Below are 13,340 nucleotides of genomic sequence, written 5' to 3' on the forward strand. Positions count from 1 at the left end.
GTTTATTATTTTCTGATAATTGTCTTTGCCCTCAGATGGGAGTGGGGTGGGTGCTCTGAGGACTTGCGATTCGGGGAGTACTTCAGCAAGGAGTTTGTGGACGCCAGGGAGGCCAGGAACACGGCAGACGGCCTTATGAACCTACACAACAATGAGGCTGGACGAAGGGTGAGACAGGAAGAGAGAGAACATAGGGAAAAGGACAGAAGGAGGGAGAGAATGAGGGAGACAGAAAAGGGAGAAGCGAGGGAGGGAGATAGGAAGTGAGTGAGATCTGGAACTTTACGGACTGCCTCATGACACTTCACAACACTGAGGCCAAACAGAGGGTGAAGGGAGGAGGGGAGAGAGAGATGGAGGGAGAGAAGGATGGAGGGGTGAGGGAGGAGATAGGAAAGGGGGAGGCCAGGAACACTGTAGATGTCCTCATGAACCTACACAACAATGATAGTGAACGGAGAGTGAGGCAGAGTGGTGGAGAGAAGTACGAAAGGAATGAGAAAGGCCGAGGATGAGGGAGAGAGGGAAGAGAAAAATATGTGAGAGGAGGAGAAATGAAAGTGATGAGGGAGGGAGGGAAAGAGAAGACGGGACTGAGGAAGAAAGAGGGGAAATGAGTTAGTGGAAGAGTGTGTGAAAGAAAGAGAAAGGGGAACTGTCAAGGGAAAAGACGGGAGGGTGAGGAAGAGATGTGGGGTGAGGGAGGTGGGAGTGAGAGCCTTCCCCAGTATTGCCGTTACTTCCCCAAACCTCGTTATTAACAAGATGGATAAAATCTGAAAGTACGGTTCGTCTTCCATTACTTGGCGGAGATTTTAGGTCATTTACAGCTTAGTGAAGGAAGATCGATGGCAGTCTGCATCTTTTCCTTAGCACTTTCTTGTGACTAGCACCATATTTAGTGTTACTCAATGTTAGCTCCTTCATGATGGAGAGATGGCAATTTTAGGCCAGGTTAATGTGGACAAAGTATAGGAAGAATGAAAAGACATCTCCCTGACCTTCTCAACGCTTCCTACAGGCAATCCGATCTGAGATGGAGCTGGTGTGTAAGTGTCATGGTGTGTCTGGGTCGTGCTCCATGAGGGTGTGTTGGCGTAGGATGGCCGCCTTCAGGAACATCGGAGACTCTCTTATACAGCGCTTTGAGGGGGCTTCTATTGTTAAGTAAGGCCATCTGCTTCCATATACAGTACTTCAACTCTTTGTCGAGAAAAATGATCACACTTGCTTGAGGTAGTATAAGTTATGTTCTACTATTATCTGATGTTAGTGATGTATAACTCTCTTTGATTGTTAACACTGTCCCCGAAAAGGACTGAAAGGTTTGAGTATTCCCATGCTTATCATTTTCTTATCGCTCTTAAAACCTTCCTTTAACTTTGATAATAGTAATAGTAATACGTAAAATAGAGTAAAAGCTATATATAACCCATTAATGATTTATAGCTGTTATGTTTGGAACCAGTAAGCATTCCAGCATGATACTGGTGTTGTACTTTATTGTGGGAGATTACACCTACAGGCAACCCGTAACTGAGTCAGGGATGTTCTCAAAACTAGCCCTTTCTTTCATACAGCTGGTACTGTTAACTGGGGGAACTGGTAGATCAGCTTCATAGGTGACAGTAGAAACTTTAATCGGCAGGTTAAAGAAATTTATTGAGGATTTAATAGTTAAAAGAACATAAAAAGGGTGATTTATAAAGAGAATTTAGACTATGGCACTGCACTGCATTTGTTCATTTCCTTGTATTAAAATATGTCCACCTGATGAGATGCTGATACCCGCAGATTTGTCAAGAAGAGGAAGAGAAAGAAACTGCGTCCATTAAAGCGAGGATTCAAGCGTGCCACCCGGCGTGACCTGGTGTACCTCGAGGAGTCACCTGATTACTGCACTCGTGATGAGGAGTATGACACCTTATTTGCTTATTGTTATTTGAGTCCTGCCTGTGTGAATTACTGGAGCTGGTTGTTGGAGGATTTAGTACTGGTGAATTATGTAAAGTTGCCTGCCACAGGATTTATTACTGCTGTAGTGAATTATTAGCTACCTGTCAGACCATATTATACTCTTATTTTTTTTTGTATTTATTTATTTATTTTTTTTTAAATCGAGGCGAAGATGCACTTGACAGGTTGGTGATGATTGGCTGAATGGAAAATTACTTCATAATCTCTTTACTCGTTAGCATTATTAAGTGACAACATATATCTGAGGGGGAAATTGGGGTTACTAAATGTTATTCGGAAATGTTGCGTTCAACCAATCACCACCAACATGTCAAGTGCATCATCGCCTTTATTAAAAAAAGAAAAAAAAAAAAAAAAAAAAAAAAAAAAAAAAAATTACAATACACAGTAGTGAATTACTCAGAGCTTCCTGTCAGATGATTTATTATAAGTGAATTATTCAGGGCTGCTTCTTAGATGATATTTTAGTAGCCTTTGTGCTTCATTATTCACCTAGATGACGTGTGAATGATTGTGTAGCTCATTTTACTGGCCATGCAGATACCCAGTTCTGCTTATGTGCTTTCTCTTTTCTTGTTTCTGAATCCTACCCCAACCCGTCTTATGGCTGGGGATTAGGGCTTGGATGATTATGAATGTTTAGAAATTAATTAACACTTTCATTGTGAAGGATGCTCCGTAAAGTGAACGTAATTGTTTGACGGTAACAAGAAAATTTTTAAATATTCTAAGGAGGTTATTTAATATCGTTTTTTGACCTTTTCAGTATGAAAGGCCTTCCATCAGTTGAATGAAGTTGTCTAATTGTAGCTAGAAATAAACGAACATTGTACGCCACTGTATCATCATACTTTTTTCTTTAATGCAAGGAAGAAGGAACTAAAGGCTAGGAGCCCTCAAATTGCTTCCCCTAAGAAAATACAAAAACAAGATAACAGAGCCAAATTCAAGATCCTTTCAGTTCGAGATACCTGCACACACTGCGTTTGAAAGACTGGAGATCATAGGCAGAAGGAAATACAGAGTGAGGCTGTTCCGGGGATGTCCTGTTGCATACATGAAAGACTTGGAGTAACGGTTAACTATTGCATTAGAGAGTTGGACAGAAAAGGGATGAGAGTTTGTTGATAGGCTTGACGGGTGTTAAGCTCCCGCCGTAGTCGTGGAGGGATACAAGCAGAAAAAAGGGATGAGAGTTTGTTGATAGACGGGTGCTAAGCTTCCGTCGTAGAGGTGGAGGGATACAAGCAGACAGTTCAGAGGAGCAGTGACCATTGAAGTAGCAATAGGAAAGAGATAACGATACGGCAGCGCGGCGAAGAGAAAGAGGTTGAAGGCAGTCAGTAAGAGGAGGAGAGTTAATGAGACGAAAAGACTTCGACTCCACCTTGTTAAGAAGAGCTGTATGTGGGGAGCCTCCCCACACATGAGAGTTGTGCTCTACACAGGGGCGAATAAATCCCGTGTATAAAGTCAACAACGATGCAGGGGTAAAGAAGGCCCAGAGTCAGCAGGGGATAGTTAATTACCCTGGCAGTGCTTCCAAAAGCATTGCAGGAATGATGATATAAATGACATACTGTAGAGCAGAAGACACGTGTAAGCCTATGGGATGGATCCGAAAATTACAGAAACCTAAATGATAATTAAGTGTATGTATGACCTTTTTCAGTGGACACTGTATTTCATACTTTTTGCTTTTTTTTTCTTATTTCTGCATCCTGTTCGCGCCATTGTCTGTTAGGCAGTATAATTAGGATCATCGTCATCATCATCCGGACCTCCTTTCCCACGTTAGGGCTTGGTGAGGAGTGGCAATGTCCAGACAGCCCAAATTTGCCCAATCCAAATTAGGATAATATTGTTAAAAAGGAAGGGAAAGAATGTCTACAGTGCTGTGCCTTTCCTAACATTCGATACATGACTTGCATCATGTGCTTAATATCCTAGTGCACATTTACTGTAATGCACTGTACATACCTGTATTACGTATTATATATTGATATCTAAACATTGTTTCCAAATACATTTATTAATTAGGATAACTGGTAAATGAATGCAATTTGAGTACAGGACTGAATACAAAGTTAGGTTAATGGTAATGAACATATATTCTGGTACACTCACAGGCTGGGAGTATTGGGTACGGTTGGTCGTCAGTGTAACAAAACCAGCTGGGGCATGGACGGGTGCCGGCTGCTGTGCTGTGGCCGGGGGTACCAGACCATGGTGCGCGAGGTGACGCAGAAGTGCAACTGCCGCTTCATTTGGTGCTGCAAGGTTCACTGCGAGATGTGCCAAGTCACTCGAGAAGAACACTATTGCAACTGAAGCCCCTTGCAGTCATTATTTTCTTTACATATCTTAACCCTGTCTTGTTCTCATCCTGTACCGTACTGCAGTAAGTTTCCTGCGTGGTCTTTACGTATCCTAACTCATTGTCACTTCCTCCATTGTATGTTCTGCTAAGTTCCTACATGGTCTTGATATACCCTAAATCTTTCATTTTTTCACTATCGTTTCCATAGTAGCGTGCCTGGTCTTTATGTATTTCCAAACTCTATAATATCCTCACTGTATGTCCTTCCAAGATCTAAACTCTTGACCATTTTCTTACTGGGTGTTTTCTATATCTTTTTATGACTTTTTTCAGTATATGTCTTACAGTGTTCCTTGCATTCTCTTGATATAGTCCTGCTTTGTATCCGGGTCTCTGTACATCATTCAGTACTTAGTAATCTACATTAATTCCTTTCCTGAAGAATCATCCACCATCCCCCTCCCCCCTCTGTTTTTAAGTTATAGACAGTTCACTCACTGGCAAAGCATAAATTTTGATTGAAATTTGCCTCCTTCATTGTTTCATACTCATTATGAAAATATATCTGTTCCATACCGTTTTTTTTTTTTAATCCTCATGTGAACAGAATTCTTGAGTACATATATGCTTCCATATAAATTCTGCTGTGTTTTAATTTTATTTTCACGTTCTCATAATCTCTTGCAGGCAATATGTACAGAAAGATGGACGTTGTTGCAAGAGGACAGTACAGTATATACTCTTTAAGTGTCAGTTGAGAATCTTATGCAGATTTTAACTGATAAATAAGTAGTCCTTTTTTTTAAGTGTAATAAGTACAACAGATATTATTGGTTGTTATCATGTAAATAGTGAGTTTATGTTCTTTCTTTCATTCTCTTTTTTTCAGCTTTTATAATGGGAGAGATTGAGGGAGAGAAATAACTTAAAATGTCAGTTCATGCAGAGAAGACGCAGCACTTCAGCAGAGAATGTCTTGTGATGATAAGGAAGAGCATATGATTAACCTCTGTAATCTCACTCTGTACTAGCACTGGTGTTGAATTTTGTGTTGATGCTGCTGCTTAAGAAGATGATACCATTTCAAAATGGTGTGAATATTAATGCATCCAGTACGTACTGTAAGTTTTTTGCAATTCAGTCACATATGGGAAAGAGTAGGGAAGTGTCAGTATTATATGTCTGCCAGTGCATATACTGGAAGGCAATCTCTAGCAAATAAGCAGATGATTTTTATATTTTCAAGCTTTTCTATCAGTAAGCTGACACCATTTCTAAATGGTGAATGACTTCCTGCCAATATCAAGCTGCTGTCCAGTAAGAGTTCCCTGATATTGACACTTTCATCAGTACTGTAGTTAAAGCTTAAAAGCAACTAAGTGTATAGACATTCTCGTAGACTTCGTAGAATAAGCTGGAGTTTTCTGTATGTCCGTTAATATAAGCTTAGGACACTACATATTATCCATGCTAGCTGATTCAACATTGTCATTGTGGAACCTTATGAAGTAAGAGCTTTCTTGTTCACCAAATAAAGACGGTAGTGACTTTTTCATAGTTGCTGCTTTGAATGGTTCCAAAAAGTCCCTGGATCTGAAATACAGCAGATTGTATTCCTTTTTGGCTGAAATATATAATGTACTTAGGTTGTTCACTGTACCTGATCGCTTATTTTTTGTACATATGTATGGTAGTGCCCAGATTACAAGATATTTAACTTTACAGGTGATGTAATATTTGCAGCTGAATGCTGAATGTGTAAATATCCACTGACTCTTTAACTACTGTACCCATGGTACGGCTTAGGTATTTTACTGACTGCTGGTAGATTATTGTATTTCAGCCGCGAGAAAACCCTACCAGTCAGAGGGTTAAGGCTGAAATTAGAATTATTGGCAGTGGTTACTTACTTTGATGTAGGATTACAAGTACTAAGCGTAAATCAAACTTTGGGCTGTATTAATACATAAAAAAAGCTAGTTTTACCTATACCTAATGAAGGAAGCTGCGGTTTATATATTGTAGACTTTGCTGAGTCAGCCTGAGCAGCTGTAGGGAGAGGAGTTAATACCTGCATTTTCGTCACCAGTTCCACAAATGGAAGTGAGACTAACTTAAAAACTCAGCTGTGTCTTACTCGGTGTCGGTATTCAGTGATATTTCCTTTATTCTGAATTGTTACATCTGATTTGCCAGAGAATAGTTTGTCCTTCCATATCTAGCTAATAATGTACCCCCTCCCCTCCCAAAATGTAGGCATTGTGTAAGAGAGAATTCTGTAGTTTACAAAGTCAGTGTGTAAGGGTAAGATAGTATGGTGATGTGGATAGACAGAAGGATGAGAGACTGACATGGAGAATGTATGTGAGTGAGTTATAGAGAGGGTAAGGAGGAGACAGAGGATGAGGTGGAGGGACAGGGTGGAGAGGTTTATAAAATGAAGATGGTATGAGCTGGAGGAAGGGCAGCCTCATGGCAAAGGACGGTGACTTCGGAGCAATTTGTTTGTGGCCACACCCTCTGGGGCTGTCGGTAGATAGGAGGTGTCACCATCATGACCATGCCACCCATGAAGATGTCCACCTTTTCGTACTTTAAGAGTAGATCCTGTGCTTTTACTGTATTGATGATAACGATGACTGTCTAGGCTGTATAATAACCATGGCCATTAGAGCAAAACTGATAAAGTCATTATGTTCACAGCATTATGAAAGAAAATTATCAAGGTCTGCCAGAGATAGCCTGGTGTCTGATAAGCTATTTAACTGACTTATAAAAAGTAATTTCAGTTTTCTCTCATATTTGGACAGCAGTTGACTTTATTCTAATCATAACACGCAAAAGGTACTGATTCATTTATACAGTACATATAATACAGTAATTACATTCTGCCTTACCAGTTGAATGGTTGACATTACTTAGGTTTTGTAATGAGGGTGAAGGAGCAGATTTAGAAAGATATAATCCTTTTTCATTAAGTGAATTGTAAAGGTAATGAAATACGAGCATCGTTACTGAATGCGATTAGAGAAGAGCCGCTTAACACTGACATATTAACTGGATGCTGACGTTCACAGGTTTATTAGTTGACTCAGCATTGATCATACAACACGTAACAGAAGCAAGAGACTTCCTCACTGAATAAGGAAAACATTATTTATATCGACATATAATTCATGTGAACAATAGACAGGATTTTGATACAGTATGAACTAATTCTACATAGATGTAACTACTCGTAAGTCCTCATTAATGTATGTGTGCTCTAATAAATTTAGTGACCTGGATCAGTATTTTACCTACCTAGAAACGGTAACAGTCAATCCCTTTTTACCCGTAGGTGACATAGGAGGGCCAAAGGCTAGGCTGCCATAGTCAAGATGTAGAAGACCACCATCCTGTGTCCTAGGCAATAATTAGATGTTGGAAGAACTTTTTGCAACCTCTAGGATTCAAATCGTGGCTGGTAAACACATGTTTTCTTGCAACCCAAGAATCTATGGCCCACGCCACCATAGTGTTGCTTAATGATTTACATAATTATTTGATCTTTGGAGTTAGCAGCTCAAGATATGAACCAAGACCTCAAGGTTTATCATCACTGTACGAGTACGGGTCATTTGTCATCACATGTTGGAACCATTGTATGTTCACATAGGTTGTGATACCCTTGAACTGTTTCCACAGGACTGAGCCTAAGTGTTTTACTTACCATGTGCAGACTGGGTCACATCTTGGTCCATTCCCGTGGGTCATAGATGTATTACAGTGTCTCAGACGCATCTCAGAAAAATTTATGGCATACCTGGTAGGCTTGGAACATTCTTCCAAGCGCTAGAAAATAATGTGCAGAACCTAATACAGGAGTGGGTGTATACAGTACTCTGTTTACTTCAACTACAGTAGGTGTAAGTCTTCCATCTGCAGTGCTGAGATGTAACAAGGGATTAGCTCCAGAATATGGTAATCACGAAAAAGTGCTATGAAAACTATGTAGGACCTTGTAATGTTTTCTTATTCTGTCACTGAGCGACGAAATTTAGGCTGAAAAATGACGAAAATCTGCTAAATACAATTGATGATATTACAGTCGTGATTTTTCCTATGAGTTAGAAATGAGTTGTACTGTACTGTAAATTAACTACTGGATTAATCACGAACCCCTAACCGGAGTTTAGTTTCCACGTTACCATTTCTCAGTGTGTGTGCAAATTGGATTAGGAACGGTGCTAATTTTAGTACTAATTGCATATATATATATATATATATATATATATATATATATATATATATATATATATATATATATATATATATATACGCACACACACCTGTATTCTTTACACCGAGAACATAAAGCACTTTGGCTTGAACTGTATGCAGCGCTTAAAGATTATTGCACAGAATAAAATTTAACTCCCGGGCGGATGTTAGTAGGACTCCGTATGAGTTTACATCATTTTATTTTCAGTTGAGATTTGGATTTCTTAATGGGAGGAGATGCGTTCCAAGCGTTAACAGTGAGCCTTTCAAAATGGGTTTAAATAATTTTAAGTGGCGAATTAATCTCTCGTGTGATGAAAAGAATGGTTTTTATTTCTTTGAGGCCAAAATTGGCTAAAAAAAAATCTTATGATGTTAATAGATAGTGGTGCAAGAACCACCACAATTCCTCTATCAGCAGTTTTTCGACTGGGATTGCAGGTAGAACAAATTGATATCGATTTTGATAGTGGGTATTTTGTCGGTAGTTATGTAAGTGATGTAGATATCGTTGTGAATAACAGTGTGACATTTTGCACCCGTCATTAATGTAAAGGATTTGCATCAAGAGGCAGAGTTCGGTTTTCAGTTCGGATTACTTGGCAATGATACTTTATATACTTACAAATGTCGATTGCATCAGGGTTGGAAACCGTATCTTGAAGGTGCAGGCAGCGGCCTCATGGTGCCGTAGTACTAGGGCGATTTTATGCAAGAAATATTTGTTAATGGATAGTCAGTGCGTGGCCTAGTGGACACCGGATGTCCGGAAAGCAACATGGATTTGGGCATGGCCGTGACTCTGAATTGTCGCCTATTTCCTGTGTCCAGTGGCCGGCCCAGTGTGCGGGAAAATGGCGTATTTCATCGAGTGACCCACCAGACCCAGGTAATAGTATCTATTGCTGACTATTCCATTAAGTCTTACATCACAACTATCGCCAGTTATGACCTACCTATTATCATTGGCACTAATGCCCTGAAATTTGTACATATTTTAAGTTTCTTTGAGGATCAGGCGTTCCAGAGGCAGACCAGTGTCGCATCGCCTTGGCGACACTTACACTTACAGTATTTTGGGTTTTGATGTTAGACTCCAGGTCTAGTTGAGTACCCATATCCCATACTTTTCCAAAATTTGTCAAGTCTGTTCTTGCAAACAGTAATGGATTCAGCTTGGACAACGTATTCAGGAAGCCTGTTCCAGTCATTCACTAGTTGAGTAAAAAAGTCTGATCTTACTAAGAGTCTACTTCTCATTTTCTTAATCTTGAACTGAAGCTTTTTTTTTTCTACTGTATTTGTTTCTTTTTCGTAGGAGCCACAAAACTTTTATTCAGATTTTAAAACCATTATTTTTCTTGTTCATCGGAAACCATTATGGCGACGTTGGTCCTTAAGTACTGTATGTTGACCTTTTGTACTTGGTTGGCAACCACTAATCCTTGATTTTGATAATTTTGGAACGTTAATCCTTGTGTTAATCAGCCACGTACCCTTTAGCCCACAATTACGATTATTTATTCTTCACCTGAATTTATCTGAAGAGACGAGTCTTGACAAAGATAGCTTGTACTGCCCCATACATTGCTGCGCCAGTGAGGGTTAAGATCAGTAAATTGTACCACAAGGACAAAACTTCGATGGATATGTTCATTATAGCTATTAAACCTTGACTTGCATGAGTTTATACTTGGTGCCATTAGCCTACTACCTTCTCATGCAACTAATTCCACAATTCCATCACGTTGACTGAAGTTCGTTTTCCCCGAGGTTAAACCGACTACGTATCTTGAAGAGTCTCCTATTGACCTTTTTAAGCCAGTGTTAAAGTCTGTGAAGAAATTAGTATACGGTATATCCTAAAAGCCTTGAGTAGGTTTGTACACCTGAAGTATGTCTACAGTAGGCCCATCTAAAAAAAAAAAAAAAAAAACGGTTTTGATCAGTTTGAGAACCATTTATTTGTTTTCGTCGTTCATGGTATTGAGAAGGTAAGTGGAAAATTTTCTAACCTCCCAATGTTCGAGAGGTCTGTCCTGTGCGGAATAAAACCAAATGAAGGGCGCTGGAATTAAAAGAAAAAAAAAAGAAAGAAAAATGAGCGAGCAAATTTGGGCTGCTGGACATTGGTATTCCTTACCCCGCCCTTAGGTGTGAAAGGAGGTCTGGATGATGATGTAAAAAAAAGTTACACTGCATCGAAAGGATTATACTCTCAGGATGAACATAGTTTCGAGTACACTTCATTTTGTGAGCTACCTGTATGTAACGTTAACACATTCCGCACATCCTCTCCTGTGTTCGACAACCTTAAAGCATATCCGTATTTTGTGTTGATATCTTTATTTTGCATCATGTTGCACCCATGTTTTATGAGGCAGTTTCCTTCATATACGTGACTAAGAAATCATTCATTATGGAAAAGTAGTAATCCTGCAGTCAAGATATACAGAAAAGAATGGCATGGTGAGAAGTAAGCAAGAATATCATTTCGCAAAAAGAGCTAGTTATTGAAGACATATACCAGCTTGCGAAACTAGTAATTGAATACATAGATCTGTAAACCAGAAATAATCAGCAAAAGGATTTAGTCACTGAATGTGAATACATCTTACCGGCACCAGTCTGCTAAAGCTACCACAGGTGTTGGATAGAATTTAATTTATCAACTGATTTCTTACTCATAGATTGGGTAGGCTAGCGCCAGGCAGGATACAAATTCAGGAAAAGTATGAGAAGGTATTAGTGTCGAGTTTCTCGTTATCTTTCTACATGAGTGGAGTCTCCATGTGAACAGCGTGATTTATTAAGGTCACCAGGTGCTGGATTTGCATGAGACTAATATTAGATAGGATGAGTAAGCAGTAATTGCACAGTGTTGTATACTTGAAACGGAGATTAGTAAAGAAGTTAATTGATTATATATATATTCTAGTAGCAGAGTAATGTAGTGATGAGGGTAAAACGTACGGTATCTGAACAGAGTTTTGTAACTGTACAGTATACAACCGCATGATGTGCAGAACTTTGACTGTGGGACAAGGGAGAGATTGTTGTTTGTGAAAGTAGATAGGGGAAATGAAAATCTGGGTAAATGGTGGAGTACTCTTGCATAATTGTCAGTCAGCAAGAAACCTAAAACCGAGGCAACAATATATGAGTGAAAAAAAAAGTAGGGTCCTAGGATTAATTTCGAAAAGTGTGAGTAATCAGAAGTAGTACTAGAACTTTATTTAGCATTATTAAGGCCATGCTCTGAAAATGCCGTTCAGTCTAATAATACAATACCAGCATCAGTTTTTCTTTGTTGTCTGGTATTTTCTGCCAGGTTAGGCTAGAGGGATTGGTGGATGGGTGACAGCTTTCTGTGCTTTCCTTGTATAGTAGTCTAACCTCACTTTAAGGAGCTACCTGGCATGGGCCATCCATCCTACAGATCTTTCTATAGGGTCTCTAATCCGGTTTACAACAGTTATCCTCCTTATGTTTTTATGAGCATATAAAAACTAGGATTTTATCAATGCTCTGGACCGGGATGCTGCGCCTTATTGCCCCAGGAGCTTGTTTGAGAGTTGAATGAGTCCATAGTTGTTTGAATTAGTCAAACTTTGTCCTGGCTCCCAATTGAACATTCTGAAATGATACGAAAACCATAAACTTCTAGGTCTTTTAAATAATGAGCGTCCGGAGAGGGGGCAAGGAGGTCAGTTGCCCCCCCTTGGAATTCCAAAGTGCTTCAGTTCTTGTTCAGGGATGATTGAGTGATCGGAGTCGATTCATGGATTCTGTCACTTTATGCATTTGATGTAAGTCATGTATATAATTCATGTAAGTATATGCCTATGCCCATTTGGAGTGTGTGTATTTTGATATAACCGCACATATATACGGTATATACTTTATTTTGCCCCCCTCACAAAAAATCCTGCTGACGCCCCTAGCCATTTAGTTAATAATAAGCCTGACAAGACTCTCCACCTCGTTTTCTTGTGCCGGGTATATTGTGTTGTACCTTTACAACAATACGTATTTCAGTCATTAAGCTCGTAGTGGTGTATTTTGAAACGATGTCATTTTCTAAGATATATTTTTTTATTCAACCTTGTCTCATTTAACATGGCTTGAATTCAGTCAATAAGTGCAATTTGATATTCATGTAATACAACCATAATTGCATTGGAGCTCGTTGTCGCTGTAAACAAAACGACGTCATAGGTAGCCTAGTCGATGTTCGGAGAATACCAAACGTTTCTCTAAAAGTATTGCAAAGTACAGTTTCACGGCTTGGAATTTGGCATTGGCACTGATGGTCAAAAGTTGGACAATAAGCAGCACCACAATATCACTGAATGGTAGTAGCTTAGACCAGAGTTGTATTGCACTACTTTTCCCAAGGTATGACCGGAAGATCGGACTGCATGACTTTATCTGTTTGCAAAGTTTGATAAATCTCTAATTTCATCGGTAGTGCTTTGATGTTGAACTAACGGCGCAGTTGAGTTATTCCAATACTGGATATACCGGGTACTGCTGAGCTAGTATCTTTTATGAAATGCATCTTCACCGCATTGTGTAGTTGAATAACAATCATGGTAATGAACATTTTACATTGATGTCGCTACCACGTTACTGGAAGATTTTCAGTGGAATGTCCAGCAATCTGTGTACTGACAGTTATTACGAAACGTGACTCTTCAGTCCCTTCGGTATAGACAACTAAGGTAAATTCGCATTTTCAAGCACAGTGTGTTGTTGACATGAAATCTAGTTGTTTCTG

At 39.4% G+C, this 13,340-nt stretch overlaps 1 protein-coding gene across 1 annotated transcript in view; it reads left to right on the forward strand.

Moving 5' to 3' along the window:
- LOC145393684 (protein Wnt-4-like) overlaps window positions 1-4,308 on the forward strand; it is a 23,807-nt gene extending 19,499 nt beyond the window's left edge. Inside the window, exons 5-8 of the mRNA XM_080267732.1 lie at window positions 36-168; window positions 1,022-1,167; window positions 1,795-1,914; window positions 4,107-4,308. Of these exons, the coding sequence (XP_080123858.1) occupies window positions 36-168; window positions 1,022-1,167; window positions 1,795-1,914; window positions 4,107-4,308 (601 nt within the window). The remainder of the gene's footprint in view (window positions 1-35; window positions 169-1,021; window positions 1,168-1,794; window positions 1,915-4,106) is intronic.
- Window positions 4,309-13,340: the final 9,032 nt, after the last annotated feature.

This window comes from Coenobita brevimanus, chromosome 25, assembly GCF_032717465.1.
Source record: "Coenobita brevimanus isolate Jiangsu-jjx chromosome 25, ASM3271746v2, whole genome shotgun sequence".
Lineage (NCBI taxonomy): Eukaryota > Metazoa > Arthropoda > Malacostraca > Decapoda > Coenobitidae > Coenobita > Coenobita brevimanus.